The 12,603-nt window shown below is 43.5% G+C and overlaps 1 protein-coding gene across 1 annotated transcript in view; it reads right to left on the bottom strand.

Annotated features, from left to right (window-relative positions):
* Positions 1 to 11,512, bottom strand: part of AMPD1 (adenosine monophosphate deaminase 1) — a 126,390-nt gene extending 114,878 nt beyond the window's left edge. Inside the window, exon 1 of the mRNA XM_082246209.1 lies at positions 11,402 to 11,512. Within this exon, the coding sequence (XP_082102335.1) occupies positions 11,402 to 11,417 (16 nt within the window). The 5' untranslated portion in view covers positions 11,418 to 11,512. The remainder of the gene's footprint in view (positions 1 to 11,401) is intronic.
* Between the last annotated feature and the right edge of the window lie 1,091 nt (positions 11,513 to 12,603).

Here is a 12,603-nt window from a genome sequence, read left to right as displayed (position 1 = left end):
TAGAGAAGTAATGGCCACCAAGAAGGCCACCTTCTGGGAATGTAAGCAAGGGAATCTCCCTAATATCTTCAAAGAGAAGTTTCTGAAGAACCGACCACACTAAAGATACCAGGCGGTAAGGGTGCGCGCACTGGCGGAGCCAGATGTCGCACCCCCTGGATGAAATTCCGCACCAAGGAATGATTAGTCAAAGGTTTCTTGAAAGAAGATTGCTAACGCCGAAAACCTGACCCTTGATCGTGCTCAAGGATAGTTTCTGCTCAACCCCTTGTTGCAGACAGACCAAAATTCGGGTCACCGAATAGGTCTGTGGGGGAAATCCAATAGATTCACACCATGCAATATAAGACTTCCATGTGCTGGAAGTCGCTTTCCTTGCTTTAACTGGAGGTAGGAATAACTGAAGCTGACACTCCCTTGTCCTTCAGTACCTGGGTCTCAATGGCCAGCCCATTAAGCCAGCGACTGTAAAGCAAGATGGAAGATCGGTCCCTGAGACCGCAAATCCTCCCTGAGAGGAAGTCTCCAAGGAGCGTCCGCGACTAGCCTCGCCAAGTCGGCGTACCAGGCTTGACGAGGTCCATCCAGAATTTCCAGAATAACTGGAATTCCCTCCACCTCTATCCTGCGAAGAAGTTCCCGCAGCAACTTGAGAGGATGGAAGGCATGCCGTAGCTGATACTGCCCCCACGGGGCGATCAGTGTTTCTGCTGCGTCCGCTAGAGGATCGTGGCGCGAGCTACAAACCTCCGCACCTTCCTGTTAGGCCAAGGTGCCAACAGATCCACATCCGGGATGTCCCAATGAAGGGACAGCTAGGGAAAAAACCTCTGGATGAAGAGGCCATATGCGATTGGATCCAAATCGGGCTGCTCTAGAGCTGCTCGATCCAGTAAATCAGACAAAATCTGATCGCTCTCAGTTCCGATACCCTTATAGGTAATCTGGATACTATCGGAAGAAATGACTTCCCCTGGTTGAGCATCGGAGACTTCTTCAAAGAGAAGTTTCTGAAGAACCGACCACACTAAAGATACCAGGCGGTAAGGGTGCGCGCACTGGCGGAGCCAGATGTCGCACCCCCTGGATGAAATTCCGCACCAAGGAATGATTAGTCAAAGGTTTCTTGAAAGAAGATTGCTAACGCCGAAAACCTGACCCTTGATCGTGCTCAAGGATAGTTTCTGCTCAACCCCTTGTTGCAGACAGACCAAAATTCGGGTCACCGAATAGGTCTGTGGGGGAAATCCAATAGATTCACACCATGCAATATAAGACTTCCATGTGCTGGAAGTCGCTTTCCTTGCTTTAACTGGAGGTAGGAATAACTGAAGCTGACACTCCCTTGTCCTTCAGTACCTGGGTCTCAATGGCCAGGCCATTAAGCCAGCGACTGTAAAGCAAGATGGAAGATCGGTCCCTGAGACCGCAAATCCTCCCTGAGAGGAAGTCTCCAAGGAGCGTCCGCGACTAGCCTCGCCAAGTCGGCGTACTAGGCTTGACGAGGTCCATCCAGAATTTCCAGAATAACTGGAATTCCCTCCACCTCTATCCTGCGAAGAAGTTCCCGCAGCAACTTGAGAGGATGGAAGGCATGCCGTAGCTGATACTGCCCCCACGGGGCGATCAGTGTTTCTGCTGCGTCCGCTAGAGGATCGTGGCGCGAGCTACAAACCTCCGCACCTTCCTGTTAGGCCAAGGTGCCAACAGATCCACATCCGGGATGTCCCAATGAAGGGACAGCTAGGGAAAAAACCTCTGGATGAAGAGGCCATATGCGATTGGATCCGAATCGGGCTGCTCTAGAGCTGCTCGATCCAGTAAATCAGACAAAATCTGATCGCTCTCAGTTCCGATACCCTTATAGGTAATCTGGATACTATCGGAAGAAATGACTTCCCCTGGTTGAGCATCGGAGACTTCCTGGTCCGCTCGCTCAACCGGATCCGATTGTCCAGGGAATCGGAATTCTGATTCCATTAAAAAAGAATCTCCTTCAGGAGAATTCGGGTATGAGACTGGGTATACGGTACTGCCTCTAAGAAGGCCACCATCAGTCCCAGCCAATTGACGGACAGCAACATCCGAATCGTTGACTGAACCTTCTGGAGTTTCCCAGCAAGGAGAAACTCTCTTGCCCAGGATGTATCCAACCTTAGGCCCAGATAGTTCAGTCTCCTGGTGGGAACCAGGGATGATCTTTGGGAAAGTGAAAAAAACGCTGATGTCCTGCGATGATGGGGATATAAAGATAGGCATCCTATATGTCTATGGACGCCAGGAAATCTCTTATGCAGGGAGGCCACCACTGTACGGATGGACTCTATTTCTTCCCAAGTCCAGATTTGGACGCACCTTGCCCTCTTTCCTGGGCATTGTGAATAGGTTCGAATAGAACCCCTAAAACCGTTCAATGTTAGAAGGGCAGAATTGCACCGGTGGAAGTGATCGAAACTCGATCCTGTGTCCTCCAGAAACCGGTGAAGACATCCCCCCCCCACCCCAGAGATGGATAGGGGCGCATCAGGCTATATTCTTCAGGCTTGGCTGAGCCGGACTCTTTGTTTACCCGACCAGCGCCCTTTGAAACCCCTCTAAAGGGGCTTTGGAGGGTTTCGCCTTATCGCCCGCCCTCGCGGAACAAACAACTCTATATGAGCAGAAAAGGAAGGTCCTCGTTAGTTACGAGGTCTTTTTATCCTAACAGTCTGTGGCAAGACAGCAGGTGGTACCGTCTATCCTATAAAGAGGAATTCCTCAAACGGATAGCACCTAGCCATGCGTTTGGAAATAACAGGGGTTCGTTTCAAAACGACCCCATTTGGGTAAAGGAAAATCCTTCGCCCTTTTGGTAGGCTAACAAGTACCAAAAAGGAATCTCAGTCTCAGCTACCTCTGCCGGTGTAACCTCAAGACTAAAGGTTTCCCGGACGGACACAACTAGTGCATCCACCACTCTTGTGCTATGGCGGAGGCAGAAACGTGCTCCTCACTGCTGAGGAGATATTACCTGAGACAACAGCAGTGAGGAGCATTGACCAGTTCCGAATCCGTATCTGAAGTATCTGATAAACAATAGGGGTAGGCGGGGGTCGCTACTTGACCCCCGTCCCTGACAGGCCACCTCCACCCGGGATACCAAAGACTCCAAAATTGCCGATAATGCATTAACAACAAGTGGGGTACTGGAGGGTCCTGCGGCCACCTTGAGGGGATCAGGTGGGGATACCTATGCGGCAGGGTCAATGATTATACAAGACACTTGCCAGCGACAAAAAATGACAAAGTAAAAAAAAAAAACTTTTTTTTTTTTTTTTTTTTTTTTTGTGTCCCCCAGTCGCAACAGCGCCCCTCAGTGTTACCTGCCTTTTTGGACCCCACAGAGAGAGAGACAGACCCCAAGGCTCATCCCTGATGCACAGAAGTTTTCATCAGCTTGCTCAGTGCTTGTCTTGTTACAGACAGGAAGTCTTTGGCCCTATTTCCTGGGTAAAAGAGGCGGCTCCGCCCCTTAACACGCCTGCCGGCTCCTCCCCCTGGCTCCATGAGGTGTTAGAGTCACCTCAAACATGGCCGCCCCCATGCTGGAGACACGAGGCTACACCAAAATGGCGGCCTTGTGCGATCTACCAGACAATGGCGGCGGCCTGCACAGAATAGCGGCATGTCTGCAGAAGGATCTCGGCCTCACAACCCTTCACCCTCATGGTGGTCAGCGTGGTCGGAGGTACCGGACCCTAGCGGGCCGTATTCGGTCCGCTGCTTAGCTGGAGGAATGATCTGGAATGCAGTATACATGTATAGACATCGCCCTGTGGCTACTGACAGGTAGGATACCTTATACTATCACAGTAAAGTTCTAGTACTGCCACTGACTACAATCATTTACACATCTTTACAATTAGATTGTCAGCTCCCAAACCAAGCCTCCTGGCTTCTTGTACACAAAAATCACACTCAATTAGGGGGATCTGTGACATGTTATAGGATAGAGGGGAACCCATCCTTACCATTACAGAGAGGGGCCCGCGTTCACCACAAGACCCGTCAGGGGGAAAGGGGTACATACTACTCACCATACCGGAACCAGGCGGGCGCCAACTCCTGACAGTACCCCTCTCCACCGAGGTAGGAGGGCTGTCGACCAATACGGGCGCCGTGACTCATGGTCTTTGGCGTTTCAGCGAGACATTTAACTCGCAGGGTCAGTCCCCGTCCAGTGGGACTATGTCGCGGCCGACCCAGCGCGGAGCTATGGCCTGCACGCGCTCGTAGGCTGAACTGGGGTGACCACTGGATCTCAACATCCCGCCCGTCGCCCAGTTCAGCTTTCTTGCTTGAAGATCTCACAGGAACATGGAGAAAAAAAGCTGTCTAAAAAATATTTTCTAAGAAAAAAATCCTGCCAGGACCGAAGATCCCAGCAAGGTATCTAGGTCCTTACTCCTGACTAGACAGAAAAAAACTGATTTGCTGAGGCAGAGAGAGAGAGAGGATATACCCTCTGGGACTGCCCCTAGGGTGTGGCCAGAGCATTTTATTTCCTGTCTAGTCCTACTCCTGTGGAGGCAACATAACCCGAAGGTGCTGTATCACCGAGGACTACGTCTGTCAATGAGCGATAGAGAAATTTAGATTTTTAAATTTTTTTGGGGGGGAATTTCATATAAAAAAATTTGAAAAATATTGTTATTTTTTCAAAATTGTAGCTCTTTTTTTGTTTATAGAGCATGCTCAAAAAATCGCACAGGTGATCAAATACCACCAAAAGAAAGCTCTGTTTGTGGGAAAAAAAGGACATCAATTTCATTTGGGTACAGTGTCACACAACCGCACAATTGTCCGTTAAAGTCACGCAGTGCCGAATCGCAAAATAGGCCCTGGTCAGGAAGGGGGTAAAATCTTCCGGGGCTTAAGTGGTTAAAGTGAAAGTAAAGTCTGTATTTTCTAGAGTCCTGAGGTCAGGGGTTGGGCTTGACCCATTTTTTCCAGTTAAGGGAACACCTAAGGCGTCACCATACCAAGGGTTTTGGACAATGTTATGCTCCCAACATTGTGGGAACAGTTTGGGGGTGGCCCCTTCCTCTTCCAACATGACTGTGCATCAGTGCCCAAAGCAAGGTCCATAAAGACATGGATGAGTGAGTTAGGAGTGGAGGAACTTGACTGGCCTGTACAGAGTCCTGACCTCAACCGATAGAACACCTTAGGGATAAATTAGCGCAGAGACTGCGGGCCAGGCCTTCTTATTCACATCAGTGCCTGACCTCACAAATGTGCTTCTGGAAGAATGGTCAAACATTCCCATAGACATGCTCCTAAACCTTGTGGACAGCCTCCCCCTTCCTGACATAATTTCCACCCCCTGTTTTCCACAGTGGTTTCAAAAAGTGCATCTTGCTCCTCCAGACTCACGGTTCCTGCAGCTGCTGGTCGGCACAGTGACAAGGAAGACCATCCCAGGAGGACCTCATACATTGATGAGCCTGTTTATTCTGTAATCCTGTAAGTGTTTTTAACCATTTCCTTTTAATAAAATTGCTGACATACTGCACTTAGAAGTGCCGTCCTCTGCATGTCTTACTGTACAGTCTGGTCATGATTCTTTGCCGATACAAAGGATATTTCATCCACATGTGCAGAAGTTATATCATCCAGGCCCAAACAATTAAGAGTTCGAAGACTCAGAGCCCAGAAAAAGACCAGCATGAAGAGGAAGATGAAAGCTTTGGCAATGGAGAGGAGGTCTGGCATTGCAGTGCTGGAGGAGTTTACTTTGGTAAGTGCTAACTGCTAATATGCTATGCATACTGGCACAAAATAAATATGAGTCACAATAAATAAATATTTATTTCATTCTTATTCATTTCTATTTTTATTTATTTTTTTTTTATTTTTATTATTTTTGTTTTATTTAATTTTTATATTTAAATTTCATTTTACATTTTGATTTATATATTTTCTTTTTGCCATTTTTTATATTTCCTCCTTTCCATTCCTAGTACACTCTTTAGAGGTTCAATGAGGTATTTAAATATTTAAATGGAAATTTTAACACTTCGGAATTGTCACATATCGATTTTAATTGCTTTGTATATATAGGAAGTGATGGTTATTAGATGGTGAATGAAATTTGCTTTGTTATTGGCTGAGATCGGAGGGCGGGTTCTATTTCAATACATAAATTCAATGATCAGGACACCGGAAGTGATGTCCTTTGATGACGCTTGGAGAGGCGGGTGAAACGCGTTGACGTAATTTCCGGTGTACCTTAACCATCAACATCACTTCCTGTTTCTCTGTGGAGCGCACGTGAGACGGCGTTCCAGGAAGTGTCTTGCCATTGATTGACTGCTTATGTTCTCTACTCGTTTGTGAGTATTCTTGCCTACTTTTTACAAATAAACTATTTATATACAGTACTTCACTATGATCCCTCTATTTTAATTGGGCGTTATTCGTCATCTGAAGAGAGCATGTTTTCAGGATGATACTCAGGACTCTTTACTCACCCCCAATAAAGCTGCATTTGACCCAACAGAGGGTCTTTATTTTTGGTGAGTGGTAGTGCAAGTGGGGAGTGTGGCACCTTGGCACTGATAAGCACTTTTTTCAGCACAAAGAAATTAAAGGAACACCAACACAGTTTGAGCTCCCTTGCACTTGTTGTTGGACAATTTATTTATTTTTTATTGAATTATTGTATTATTAATGACTTTTGAAACACTTATTGCATTTTTGCACATTTATTCTACATTTTTGCACCTTTATTTTCATATGGATTGTATGCATTTGTCACTTCATCTTTAGCACTCCGGTCACTTTATATTTATTATACACTTTATATTTATATTCATCATGTACACATATATGTAGCGAGCACTGTTATTATTTATTTATTTATCATAAGAGTTTGTAACTATGGGCTTTGCTCCTTAGTTCCAGTGAAGGGAACTCTTAAGGCATCAGCATACCAAGACATTTTGGACAATTTTATGCTCCCAACTTTGTGGGAACAGTTTGGGGATGGCCTCTTCCTGTTCCAACATGACTGTGCACCAGTACACAAATCAAGGTCCATAAAGACATGGATAAGCGATTTTGGGGTGGAGGAATTTGACTGACCTGCAGAGACCTGACCTCAGCTAAATAGAACACCTTTGGGATGATTTAGAGTGGAGATTGCGAGCCAGGCATTCTAGTTTACATCAGTGCCTAACCTCACAAATGCGCTTCTGGAAGAATGGTCAAACATTCCCATAGATACACTCCTAATGTGGACAGACTTCCCAGAAGAGTTGAAGCTGGTATAGCTGTAAAGGGTGAGCCAACTCAATATTGAACCCTACGGACTAAAACTGGGATGTCATTAAATTTTATGTGCGTGTAAAGGCAGGTGTCCCAATACTTTTGGTAATATAGTGTATCCCACCGAATTTCAGATGCCAATGTAATGGGATATACAATGTTATTCACTTAACCTGTCAGTGGTCATAAAGCAAGGGCCAATCGGTGTATATAATGGAGATGTATTGCTGATGTAAAGAATTATGGGATGGTTGGGCATTTGCAAACAAATTACATCCACCTCTCTTGTAAGGCTTCAAAACTTTCACTGATTTGCAACAAGCAAGAAGCAAAGCCATTGTGAAGTTCTCCTCTTCATGCTTGTTGCAGGTTAGAGTGTTGAAACCAAATGTAACGATTGGCATGAGAGTTAGGGAGCTTGCATTTTCAGAACTAGAAGTCCAAAATTACAACCTACAGATTCACTCAGTACAGGTTTCCAAGGGTTTTATGGCCAGTTTTAAACACAGTAGAATTTTTAGGACGTTAAAGCATTCTCTAATGATCAGCTTTGACCCTTAGCATTTGCCTGACAGATGGGGAATGGAATCTAACCCCCAATATGTTTGTTGTTGGTGGACAGGATTGGATCAAATGCCGGCGGAGGTCCGCTGACACCTGCCACCAGTGGTGTATTTAGGTTTTGTGCTGCCCTAGGCCTGACTAAACTTGTGCACCCCCTAATTTAAATATGACCCACCCCTTCATGTTTATGATCCACCCTGTTATCTGTAAATCACAGACCACCAGCGCAGCCCATCAGTGCAGCCTCATCCATGCAGCTTATCATTGCCGCCTCGTGAACATCAGTGTAGCTTATCAGTGCCGCCTAGTGCTCATCAGTGCAGCCCATAAGTGAAGCTTATCAGTGCCACCTCGTGCCCATCAGTGGCTACCTCATCAGTGCAGACTTATGTCACTGGATTAGTAATATTACTCCTTTCTTTTAAGATATTTGAACTTCGGTTCGCTGTCTCTGGCTCCATTTACCCCATAAGACTGGCACTATACTAAAAGTGTAGCACAAGCCAGGCGGGGAGCCTTTTCGTGCAGGAGGAGGTTTTTTTTTTCCATGCAGGGTGCAGCTTTTTTGCTGCCCCCCCCCCTGCAAAGTGCCGCCCTAGGCCTGGGCCTTGTCAGCCTAGGCCAAGATACAGCACTGCCTGCCACTACATAGAGAACAATGGTCGGATTTCCCATGTGAAACCAGCCTTATTAAAGACAAATAGACTGTTCACTTTACAAGAGAACTTGCACTTTACAAACAAAACTGCACCAGGGCTTGGTGAATGCGGTAAAGTTTCACTTTGCAAAAAATACCTAAAACAGCCTTTTTATTTACACATGATTGGATGCTGGACATCAGCAGAACTTCCCCACATTCACTAAATTCCTCAGTCTATTTGCCTTTAGTAAATCTACTCTTAAATGTAGGCTAACAGTGCAAGGTATATATCAATATATGCTTATTGGGATTTTTTTTTACCAAAAATATGTAGCAAAATACATATTGGCCTAAATTTATTATGAAATAAGGTTTTATAATTTTTTTAGTGGATATGTTTTACAGCAGAAAGAAAAAAAAATATTTTTTTTTCAAACTTGTCGGTCTTTTTTTGTTTATAGTGCAAAAAATCAAAAAACGCAGTGGTGATCAAATATCACCAAAAGAAAGCTCTATTTGTGGGGAACAAAATGACAAATTTTATTTGGGTGCAACATTGCATGATTGGACATTTCTCATATAAAGTAATGCAGTGCCGTATTGCAAACAATGACCTGGTCATGAAGTGGTTGTAAATCTTCCAGAGGTCAAATGGTTAAAGACAAAAAAAAAAAAAATGGCTGAATGTGCATGTAATGTAAACATGTGCTGAATTTATTTTTATTTATTTATTTTGACTTGGCATGTACTTTATCAAAAAGTAATAGGAAGAACATAATATGTGTAATTTTTTTATTTTTATTTTTTGCTCAGATTTTATTTTAATTTTTGTTTTTATAAACACATAAACATATACACAAAATACATAAATACGTGTAATTTTAATAATAGTTTGCAGCTTGCTTTAGTTTGCTTGCTTGCCAGCACTAAATATTTTACACATTCCACTCATATGGTACCCTGTATATTTCTTCAGTCCTGTGCAAATAGCAAAAATTCCACTACATTCAAGATTTTATTTTTTCAAAATGACAGTAGCCCTTTCCATGTGTACCCCATAGACTGTCTTTATTTAATTTTAAAACTGGTTTAACTCCCTTAGGGGGCAGTACAATATAGCTTGTTATACTTACTTTACCTCTGCCCTGCTCCTTTTTGGTCCTGGTAACAGTTTACAGTTAATTATCATGCGTACATACGCTGATTTTTTTGTATGTGGCTGTTCAATATCGCCCCTGCGTGGGCAAACCATGGCTTGTCATGAAACGTAATAAAATATTAAAACAGAAAACTGTTTTAACAATCCTAATGTCTTGTGTATAATCTCTTTTTTTTGTTTCTTTTTAGCAAGACAGCACTAATGCCTCATACACACGCATCAACAGTTAGCCGTGAATTTTCGGCCAACGTCCGATCGACCGATTTTCGGCTTGTTAGTATGATGCTTTTGACAACCGACTCCGACTTTTCGGCCGAACAAAATCTGGTGTGCAGGCTATAAAATTTTTGTTGGCCGTCAACAGAACGGCCGATTTTCCGTCAGTCAGTACAGATTTCGGCAGACAAAAATCTGATGAGCAAGACTGGGCATGCTCAGAGAAGAAAAATCACACGGAAAGTAAACCAGCATATGACATCACTTCTGAAGTTGGTTTTTGTTAGCCGATAAAATTCGTGTGCAGTCTAGAGCACATTTCAACCAACACAACAACACTGGACAAAAGACGGCTGATCGGTCGGCCGATAATCGTTGCGTGGGTACGAGGCATAAGAATGGTGACCATGTGCCATACACAACGAACCCGTCACAAAACATCTCTTCACTGATCAGACTAGAGCCAAATGAAGTCTGAGGCTGCTGGATTATGATATGTATATCTATATATTGCAGACAAATGCTGCATTGCTTTTACAAAGTACTTTTATTCACGTTGATGCTTGCTGCTAAAGGAACTTACAATTTAATATTCAGTCATACATACATACACCGTGGGGTCAATTTTGGAAGAAGCTTGGAAGTCTTTGTTGGAAGACCACACAAACATTGGGACAACATACAAACTTCATGCAGTTGTCCAGATGGGGAGCAAAAACCAGAACACCTGCATTGCAGAGCCAACAGGAATTTGGAAAATTGGGCAAATTAGAATAATCAAGCTTTTCAGAGATTTTAGATTTTTATTCACCTGAATATTTGCATCTATTATTCTGGTCTACAGAGAATCGCCCAATTCCTGAATTCATAAAATCAGGGTTCATGAATGGTAAAAAGGCTCGTACACACTATAAGAAAATCGGGCGAACATTTTCGTCCGATTTTCGTATAGTGTGTACAGAACTTTCTACAGACCATTCAGAATTTTCCTACGGAAATTCTTGAAGGGACAAACTCCAAAATTTTTCCGGAGGGGAAAAAAAAACGATTTTCATTTAATGTGTACTGTTTTCATACGATTTTTATACAAGAAAAATAGAAAAAAAAGACTATGCATGATCAGAAACAATAAACGACAACGAAAAAAGCCTTTGTTGTACCAGAATTTTCGTACAAATTTTCTTTCATCTAATCCGATTTGCTGTGAACAACGAGGAAAATCGGACAATCATTCGCCCGATTTTCTTATAGTGTGTACGCCACTTAAGTCTCAGCAGATTAAATAAGCGTGCATGCACACCTTAACAAATCACAAATTTTCACTCACTGAAAAAGGTTTGTTAATCCCTAATGCTAACCTTTTGTGTATTTTTAGCATGCCACTTGCAGACAGTCTGGAAGCTGTTGCTCAACAGCGAAACAAAAGCCGCAGGTTAAGCCTGCACTAGATGGTGCCTGGCCTGTCAAAGTGTTTGCAGCATGCACCGAGATCCTAGGCACACAACAAAACTTACTCGCTTCTTTTGACATCTTGATGCTGGATCTTCGCAGCTCAGCGGAAGGATAAGTGAGCAGCCTAACTGGTACTGGAACGGAGTGTCAAACTGCTAGTGTGTGCAATCTCCTTATGCTGTAATGTGATCTTTACACTTTAAAAGGATAGGAATCTATTTCCAGCATAGGGTTTAAAGTAGTTTCTAGAAGAGCAGATGCTATGAAACCCATTCCCTACTACAGCTAAAGAGATTAAAGTACAAAGCTACAGCACTTAAATATTTTATATAAATGTATACTGCTCATTATTTTTCCCACTATCAATACCAGTTACTGTATGCCCACCTAAAATCCACAAGAGAAATTGAACAAAGCCCATAGGCTCTGATTTTTTAGTAATATAGAGTGGCTAGTGATGCCACATTTTTCTAAAGATATGCAGTTCCTAACCAATTTGCAGAGTACAAAACTGTACATATAAAAGGTAAAAATACAGTGGATTACATTTTTTGTTTATAAAATTGCTGCTTAACGGCTTCAGGATTGGCATTTCACACCCCTTCCTGTTCAGACCTAAATTAATATTATCTCATTTTTTTAAGACAAATATAACTTTTTTTTGGTGGTATTTAATAACCATTTAGAGTTATCCCTTATTTTTCTTTAAAGCGGTAGTATCGGAGTATACTTAACTGTTAACTTAACTGTTACTTACAGGTAAGCCTATAATAAGGCTTATTAAAAAAGAATATCTCCTAAACCTGCACATTTTAGGAGATATTCGCTCTGCATGCAGCCGCTGACACAAGCGGTGCATGCGCTCTGAAGGTCCGGCAGAATTTCAGAGCTTCTTGCTGACTCCTTGTCGGAAAGTGACCTCCCATGCGCATGTGCGGGAGTGACGTCATCGCTGCCCCGACTACTTACAGCGCCAGAGCCGCTGAACCCGGAAGAAACGCTGAGGGAACATGACAGCTCCCTCAGCTGTGTCCGGGCGACTGTGTCAGGGCTTTGTTATAAGGTAAGTATTTCATAATGAGCTAGTATGTGATGCATACTAGCTCATTATGCCTTTGTCCTGCAGGGTTTTTTTTTTTTTGTGAGGATAAAATATATCAAATAAAAATGCCAGGACAGTACAAACTTCCCTAACACAAGCCTTCATTGGAAAGTGAATAGTTCATACTCCCATCGCACACGTTTCTGGATATAGGCACATCTG

This window comes from Pelophylax lessonae (genome assembly GCF_965119305.1).
Source record: "Pelophylax lessonae genome assembly, chromosome: 2".
In the NCBI taxonomy this organism is placed as follows: Eukaryota; Metazoa; Chordata; class Amphibia; order Anura; family Ranidae; genus Pelophylax; species Pelophylax lessonae.
The sequence above is the reverse complement of the archived record's forward strand: the minus strand, read 5'-3'. Positions and strand labels throughout refer to the sequence as shown.